Here is a 9,126-nt window from a genome sequence, read left to right as displayed (position 1 = left end):
GGCTGCTACCTCGGGCTGAGAACAGGCTCCGGTTTGTGCTCCGTACGCAGCCTGGATTTACCCGTCCGTGGGTAGATTCCTGTCGGTTCAACGCGACACTTCTACATTTTAAGGTTTAAGCACTTTTTAAGCACAGGCTAAAAAAAAAAAAAGTTAAAAGTATGACTTTTCCAGGATACACAGTTAAGATCAGTGGATCTGAATCACGTCATCAAACTCCTCGAAGATTCAGACTCAGTAAGTAAACCTGATACCTCGTTATTTCAGTTACACAGGTAGTAACGGGGCCTAGAAAAATGTTTTATACAATTGCTTTAGTACTGCCCTAAATAAACCGGATGGCACTGGTGGCTGGGGCTACAGAGCACAAAGCTGAAGTATTTTTTCTGGTATTTGAAAACTTCTTCTAAAGATGGTCATTGTAATAGAGAATGGTATCAAAGATGTTTTTATATTAAAAAAAAAGATATATAACCCAGTACGTCCTGACACAGGCACTTTTCCAAAAAAAAAAAGATAAAAGCATGTGCATTTAAAAACTAGACGTGCAAAAATCTCCGGCTTATCTGGGAGTTTCTGAGTGCTGAAACCTACAGCTGAGAAGCAGAAATACATACAGAGTTACTGAAAGTATGTCAGGAATTTACGTAATTGCCAAAGTTAACTGCTAACTTTTCTCCAGGGAGGTGATTTTAAAGGAAATACACAAAGTTCAGTGTTGAGGAACAAATATGACTACCTAGGCACACAGGAGAGCGTAATCTCATGGGCTTCCACAGACTGTTTTTGGTCTCCGCAAGAAGATTTGGCAGACTAAATTCACTAAGCCATCAGTTATTTTTGATCTAAAAAGCTGATAATTTGTATTCTTAAAACAAGAACTTGTTTAAACATACCACATTTTAAGTTAATGCCCCACAGAGAAGTAGTTCATGTCCTTTTTTTCCCCCTTTTGATGCAGAGCTGATAGAATAAACTTACTGACTGAAGAAAAATGTGCTGGATGATATTGTTTACTGCTTCTCTAGAGAGTATAAGATATATGATAAAATGCCCTTAGGATTCTGGGCTTGTAGATTCCCGAAACAACTTTCTGGCCTGCCTCAAGTTGCAAGTGCTCTTGCCCAGCATGGAGGTGCTCAGAAAAGCTGGAATGAATGCTGCCTATCACTGACACACCCCGACATACCCTTGCTTCAGTTGTTTTCAACTTTGAATTTGCAGACCGTTTCCTAGTGGTGGCAGAGCTCCACTTTAAGCGACTTAGATCTAGATTTTTATACATTTATGTCATGTGTGACATAGGTTTGGTTTTCTTAGTTGTCTTTCGCAGAATCCCAAAGAATTTAAGAGAAAGAGCCCACACATTTGAACAAAAGATAGAGTTTTAAAAAGCCTCTTCAGTTACAAGAGTGCAGACTCCATACTTAGAAATGAGGCTTGATCAAGGAGTTAATCCTGCTGCAAAGCACTTCCAGAATTTCATTGTGTCTTGTGATTTTTTAATCTGGTTTCCACTTTCATTTAAACTTAAAAGGGGATAAACATAATCATTTAATGTTCCAAGGCAAACTGCAATTAAAACCTGCTTTTCATTCTTTTACTTAAGAAAGATTTGGAAAAAGGGCAGCTGAAAACTCTCAAGAAGGTAGTCAAGCATTTTGAAAACGGGCTTGTATCCTTTTTGCCACTGTAGAATTCTGAAGTCATGGTGTTTTATGTATGATAATACTCTGATTTTTCAGCAAAGCATTTCATGATGTGCTGTGCTTCCACATGGTGACCAGTGATGGTCCACATGCATTTTCATCATTGGCTGCCTTGTGCACACATAGCCAAGGTTGGTAAGTTAACAAGATTCTTGGATGCTAGATTCATTTGCTACAAAATTCAGTAGAGGGATCTCACCTGTACAGTGGTTGAAAGTGTTCAAAATGTAATTAGAGTACTTTCAACTCAGAATAGACAAGCATCATAATTGTCAGTACTTAAGAAGCAGCAGATAAAATAGCAATAATTTCCAGTGAGGAGACATTTTAAAGAAAAATAAAGTCAGACTAATTTATCTGAAACTTTTTTCATATTTACAGTACAAATTGAAAGGCTTCCAATAATCAGAAGTACTAGGGAGGGTGTAGGCATATGGAAAAACGTGATTAATTTTGTACAGTTCAGCTAATTGCCACAGTGATTTAAGCTATCATGTTACTTCACATCTGAGTTGTGGCTAAGTACTTGCAGGCAGTTTCCATGAGTCAGTGGATTGGTAGTAACTTCTCAGTCTCAGTGATCTGTTCAGTTTTGATCTTGTGCCTCCACCCTAAATTAGATAATCTCAATATGTGTTTGGGTCCAGATTTTCAAACTTCAGTTAGTCACTTGGGACTAGAGTAGGAAAGAATTCAAATACCTCAAGGCTGTCTCAGAATTTAGATAGGTAAATCTGACACTGTGGTGTAAAAACTTTTCATCCTATATTTTTAGGTATTCAGTGCTGAATTTCCAGTGAGTTCAGCGGATAAGAAAGCTAAATCAGATTTGCAAGAGTTGTACCTCTGTGAAAGTAAGGCTGCTTCAAAAAGCCTGTGTATTGACTCATATGCTTCATTTTAGACATCTAACTTTGAAAGCATTGGCCTTGGTTTTTTCTTGGTTGTGTCTTTGAAGTGTGATGAATGCAGTTTTCAACTTTTTCTTCTGATTCATAGCAGTACAAACAATCTGACTTCCTTAACTTTAAATTAAAAGCCCCTTAAGGATTTAGCACAAGTAATTGAAATTCTTAACCTGTGTGCTGAAAAAATGAATGAACAAGAAGCTTTCACTGAGCCTTTATGTGAACTTATTAAATTATGTGGGTAAGTACTTCAGCCTGTCTTTTAGAGATTTAAACACTGCTTATTAACATGTTCATACATTTCTAAGGCAACTGACATATCCATACAGCATCTATCACAAGGCATCTAGATCTGGAAGGCATCTATTATATCACCCTTCCTTTTCATGAACTGTTTTCCTTGAGTCCAGTTTCTGTTGGCATGAAGGAGGGACCCATTTTAGCAGTTCAGTATCTGTGGAGCTACATATTACATCGTTCAAAACTGTATTGTAATTGGCCCCAGCTTGCTTGGAAGCCAGGTTCCCCAAGGTGTCTTATTGCCTAGAGTAAGTTGTTCTGGGACTGCTGGCCTCAAAAGATTCAGCATTTAAGTCCTGCTGAGGTACGTGTTGCTGTTTCAGACGAGCTCTCTGAGTGAGTTTAAAAACCTGACGTGACACAAAGACACTTTAATACCTGACGGTAAGCTTTGCAAAATGACAAGCCATATTGCAGAAGAGAAAGAACCACAACAATTGGAGGATTTGGGATTTATAATTAATTTTAAAACGTATTGCATGACCTTTCGGGCATCTTCATTGTCATACTGTACTTTAAATTATTTGTAGAATAGCATTTAGGTGTTATCCACAGTTGTCTGTAGTTTGCTCCTCCTCAATAATTTAATAAAGTTACTGAGCTCTCCCTGAGCACCATCAGTTGTACTGCTTTCCTTTGCTGCCGCACAGTGGAGAATGAGAAAGTACATCACAAAGTTTCATTTTCTTCGGTGTTTGGGAGAAGCGTGACAACACTGAGAATGAGTCTATAAAGTCAATAAAATGTAGTTGTAAGACTTTTCATCTCTTACGGCAGTTCAGCAATAATTGTGGCTCCTGCAATGAATATATTTTGGAAGATTGCACCCTTTTTTTTGCCTTAATTTCTCTACTATGGAAATTCCCCCACAGTTCACTACTACTTCGTATGACAAAGAGAAGCCTATAACTAGAGGGATGGGCTGTTATTTAAAATTTTCTTTCAGATACGAGAACTCCTGTAGTAAAATTTTCCACTCTTTCATAACTGCTTCTGTTCTGTCTTCTTCCCACTTTTTTGTCAATGTCTGTTTGGGTTTTTTTTCCCCCATTTATTCCTTTATTTGCTCTCTCCTTTCTTTTTCTCTGGCTATGTTTACAGAGGTAAGCCTACCGGAAAGCTGCTTCTACACTATAAGCTGCAGAGACCTTAGCATAATATTGTAATGTTTACTGTTAGAGAATTTTTAGCACTTACATGTTTATGTCATATCTGAGTATTTTGCAAATGTTACTGAATATTTCTTAATATCCTGTTTTTAAAAATAAATTTGTCATTGGGCTATTTGAAGTCAGTTTATTGGTTTATTTTTACGCATTTCAAGAGGTCTTGCCCAGGGATATGATCCTTTTTTTCCACTTCGGCACATGTCTATGCGTAGTCTAGCTGTGCAATAGCCTGATAGTGCCTAGGTTCCAGGATTTAATCTTCCACATTTAAATGACATTTGTTTATTCAGTATTTCTTACTGCATCGTATGAATTATGAAAATGTTATCTATGAACATGTACTACTAATTGCCAAAATGTAATCGACAGATTATGGAACTTGAACTTCCAGCGTAGAATCAGCATTGCATAGAATGTATTTGTCCTGGGAAAAGTGTCCTTATTTGCAAAAAATGTCAAGGAAGAAGAGAAAAACTATTGAGCTTTTCTGGTGACTTGATTAAAGTGTTCTTCTGCAGTGTTTTAAGCATAGTTGTAATATTTTTTAATTTCATTTTGCAGGTTACCATTTCAAAAGAAGAAATTATCTGATGAAGTAAGCTATTCCATGGCAGTTTCAAAATCCATTGCACAACTGGGTGAGTGTAAACTGATATGCCACGATAAAATTTTTATTATGCCATAATAAAATTAACTGTATTATTAGCACGATTTTAATTTCTTGTTACCTTCTTAGTAAATGTAAGTAATTTCTTTCACTTATTCATTCAGTCCTCTGTGCTTTTTACTATTAGAAACCATTCTTATTTTGCTGTGCAGCTAACCTGCAGATTAGCTAGTGGAATTACCTATTTGCCAATGTCAGAAGCTACATGAGATAACTTTATCAGTACAGCTGAAGAACTAAACCTGTCTGTAGCCTGTTTAATTTCATTTTGCTCTGAGAAACTGATGTATTACTATAAACACTGAAGCCTAGGATAAGGGGAACATGTATCCTTCCTGCTTCTTTGAAACCAAATGGAAGAACAAGTGAGAAACAGTAACGCCTGACTCCCAGCTCAAACCTTCAAAACCCAAAAGCCTGAGACCTATCACCTACAAAGGCAAAATACAAGTCAGTTTAGTGCCATGCCTTACTAGGAGTAGCAGTTTCTGACTTCAGCCTCCTGCTGCATCTGAGCCATGAGCTTCTATCTTTCAGAAATCTGTTTTAAGAGAGCTGCTGAGGAAAAGGTGTGAAAGTCATGTCTTAATGTTACTGGACCTCTTAGTACCAAAATATCTTTTTACGACCTTGCATGTCACATTTGTGATTTTCAAAGAAAATACTGCAAGCACTGTAGGTCAAAAAGGATTCAGAATAGAGCAGGAGTGATATACCAGCTTACTTAATGGTAAGATTTAAATGGTAAAGAGTGGCACAATCAGCCTGTCACACATGAAAAAAAGATTACCCTTGAAATGGGTGAGAAAAAAAATATTTTTAGAAGTCTTTATTTTCACAGGTCCAAGTAGATAGCAGAACAGCCTCCTGGTTTCAGTTAGAGTAGCATGTCCAAAACGACACTAAAATCTAAAAGATTGTTTATATTACCCATGTTAGGCACTGGTAGCTCTCAATGGAATTCTCTTTATCTTGTGGAAAAGGATCTCTTTCTGTGCTCCCTTTATGTCATATCATGTCTGCTAGAAGAGGAGTTTCTGACATGGTAATGATGACAGCAGCCTAGTGTAGTAGCTTTCTTCTGAATTCCACAACTTCTGGAATAACATCCAGTCTCTTATAAGCGTCTGTAGCCATAAAGCAGAGGAGGTCACTTTTTGATTAACCTTACGCTACTCCTCCAAGACCCCTTTGTCTTCTTCAGTGTGGGAGTCCCAGTCCCTCGAGTATTTTGTAATCAAACTTTGCATGAAATGACAGATTTGTAGGGGGTATGACCAAAGGAAACACTAAATACTGTAAATAGAAGTGTTAAGATTACTTTCTAAAAAATTATAAACTTCGTAAATTACATTTTTTTTCTGTTTCTGACAGGTTATTTGATGAGGGTGCCAAGCTCTCAAGTTAGAATACAAATCTGTAAGTGTGTTGTTAGCTTTTATAATACGGAGCTACCGAGAAAACTACTTTCAGGTGAAGCACAGTATTTTCAAGTATCACAAGAAGTCAAATGTTTATGATCCCAGCTACTTTGAAATGGCTCTTTTAATTAGCTATGGATTAATTTTTCATTATAACTATAGTTACTGTATCTCATACATTAAATATATAGCATTGACAAATGTGCAATTAACATGTTTTTATAGAATTGCATACTCAAAATCTGAAATTAGTTCATCAGTGTACAAGGATTTAATTATTACACTTACGGGATTAGGATTAAATAGTATACAGAAAATGTGAAGTGGTCACAAGTTCTCTGAAACGTGGATAATGGAGGAAGAAAGAGTAGTTAGGATCAGAATTGTAAGAAGCGAAATGTAATTTTCAACTTTGTATATGTAGCCTGGAGAGAAGCAGCTCTGGTTTCGCTTGTGTTGCTTGTGAGGGCTAGATCTGAGCCCATCTAAATTTGATTGAATTCATATTATATGGACACATTTGAGCATAGGCTTTGAATAAATTGTGTGACTTGTCTCTGCAGAAAGAGGCTGATGATGCCTGCATATGAGCTCTGGTGTTATGGATAGGCATGCAAACTGTCATCAGAATCCACTACTATTTATTCCTTTGACCCTTATGATGGTGCCAGAGGCTGTTATCAGGCAAAGTCAGTCACGGATCCCCTCCTAGAGGGGCACAGGCTCACGTACTGTGAGACAGCACTAGATTTATAGGCAGCCAGGCTGCAGATGAACATTGTGACAGTGTGGATCCAGAGCGCAGGTGAGGGAGCATGCTGGATGTCAGTGTGTTCCCTTGCTGTGTTACTACAGCGTGGCACTAGTTCCTGTGCCCTCTTGCTAGTTTTCATTTATTTTAGGAGGCCTAAAGAAGCTGCAGCTGCAACAGCCCTCACAACATTCTAGAAATACAAAAGCGTATAAATCTGTTTTTACCTTACAAACAAGACTCAAATCCTGCAAGCAGCTGTGTGTGCATTTGGCTGTATATCTGTGAATAGTTCCATCAAGATAAGTGAATGTTAAATATTGAGAGATTTTATTCTACTCCTCCAGATTTAGAAAATAAGATATGTTGTCTCAAAAATGAAGAATGTATTTCAATCTGATTTTTTTAAGTCAAATTCTTCATCTCTAAGCATATCTATAAATCTTGCCAAGTTTGATCCTGCAGAGTTCTCTTACCTATAAAGTAATACCAACTTAGAGCCTATCAGAGTTTATGCTTAGTTAAAACTCGTTTCACCATGTGCATTATCTGCATTTATTAGTCCTGCATTTCATGTCATTTGATATAAATATCATATATATATTTAAGCTATTTAAGATAAACTTTACTTTCATGAGTTAGCATATATAAACATAAATTTCTTTTTCTCAATGCTTCCCCTTCCCCCATAATTCAGTGATGAAGTATGGATTTGCATATGCATGGATAAAAGTAGAAACAGGGACACATTAGAAAGTCAAGCTTATAAATCAAAGTTTGGATTCACATATTTTAAGTAATACGATAATAGAAGGCATTAATTCTCTAGTGAATAGGCTACAGAAGAGAACTAGGTCCTGTGCCAACAACTTATTGCATGACCTGAAGAAGGTTTTTCACCTCTCTATAACCCTGCTTGTTCTTTCATTCTGTAAATTCTAGGAAGCAATTGATTGTTTATATAGCATTTTAGTCCTCTTGAGGATGAGTCTGTTGGATATGCTTTAGGCACTATTAATACTCAGATATAAGAAAAGCAGCTCTTGTTGTCTAGATTTTTTTTCAATTGGTTTTAGGACTAAGGAAATACGGTACTCAGTTCTCCATCCCTTCTTGAGAAAGGATGAATATTTTATGAAGTAACCAAAATTCTGAATATTTACTGCATTATAACTAAAGCTATTGTATGTGCAGGTTACCAGCCAACAAGTGCAAACTATAAAATTCAGATGGCTGAATTAGGAGGATTAGCAGAAACTCTCATTTTGTCACTAGCATTAGTTGAAAATCAACTTACTGAGAAGTTGTGGGTACTTAAAGCTCTCCAGCATCTCTCCAGCTCTGGTTAGTACAAACTGTTCTTTCAACAATCTCATTACCTCTGATCTTAGATCATTTGTTCTTTGAACATGCCTAAAACAATTACTGACCTACAGGGAATTAATTATTCAGATTTTCATAATTTCAGGAGTAAATTGCAGACTTATGATGAAGGCCCAAGCAGCCAGCAGACTCTGTTTATATCTAAATGGTGTTGATCCCTCGGGACAGCTGGTGTTCCGCTCCTCAGAAATCCTATGGAACCTGTTAGAAAACACCTCAAAAGAAGAAGTTGTTAATCAGCTCAGTAGCTTGGAATGTGTACAGTAAGTGCAGGGAAGCATTTTATGAATTAATATTGTAATTTTGGAGACATCTAAAGCATTGCTATTGTGTAGCATTTTGTTTGAAATGAATCAAGAGAAAATACAAATGGGGAATGGAGGTCTCTCATTAAGTCTTCATTAAGTTTTCAGTATTAACACATCTGACTTTCCAAAATGGAAGCACTAGTGGATTAGACCTCATAGCAAAGCAGCCTATGATTTAGACCCCTCAGGCATCTGTTTCTGTTTCAGCAAGTTAGATAGCGCTGTGGCCTGTGAGATGCCAGGAAACAATATGTGATCCAAGAGGTGCCTGCTAGGTAGCTTACAAACTCAGTGGCCAGGGTCCAGCTAAAAGCACATCCAGTCAACTTCAAAGCTATTTCATTGTCAAGCCTCTCTTTATTTCATGAACACAGCGCTCCACCACCAGTTGTTTCTGCTAGAGGGCAAGAGGGAGATCAAGGTGCTCTGCTGCATAGTGCAGGAGGTATAGCCCTATCTATTGCTTTGTGTGATGAAAAAGTTAATTGCACCATTTTCAAGCTCACATTA

At 37.2% G+C, this 9,126-nt stretch overlaps 1 protein-coding gene across 1 annotated transcript in view; it reads left to right on the top strand.

Moving 5' to 3' along the window:
- Positions 1-9,126, top strand: part of CFAP69 (cilia and flagella associated protein 69) — a 29,262-nt gene that overhangs the window by 676 nt on the left and 19,460 nt on the right. The window contains exons 2-8 of the mRNA XM_009330591.1: positions 175-237; positions 1,610-1,675; positions 2,749-2,858; positions 4,648-4,724; positions 6,128-6,172; positions 8,120-8,269; positions 8,394-8,571. Coding sequence (XP_009328866.1) covers positions 175-237; positions 1,610-1,675; positions 2,749-2,858; positions 4,648-4,724; positions 6,128-6,172; positions 8,120-8,269; positions 8,394-8,571 — 689 coding nt within the window. The remainder of the gene's footprint in view (positions 1-174; positions 238-1,609; positions 1,676-2,748; positions 2,859-4,647; positions 4,725-6,127; positions 6,173-8,119; positions 8,270-8,393; positions 8,572-9,126) is intronic.

The sequence above is a fragment of the Pygoscelis adeliae genome, unplaced genomic scaffold (assembly GCF_000699105.1).
Source record: "Pygoscelis adeliae isolate BGI_AS28 unplaced genomic scaffold, ASM69910v1 Scaffold27, whole genome shotgun sequence".
Classification (NCBI taxonomy): Eukaryota; Metazoa; Chordata; class Aves; order Sphenisciformes; family Spheniscidae; genus Pygoscelis; species Pygoscelis adeliae.
Note: the sequence above shows the minus strand (reverse complement) of the source record. Positions and strands in the feature narration are given on the sequence as shown.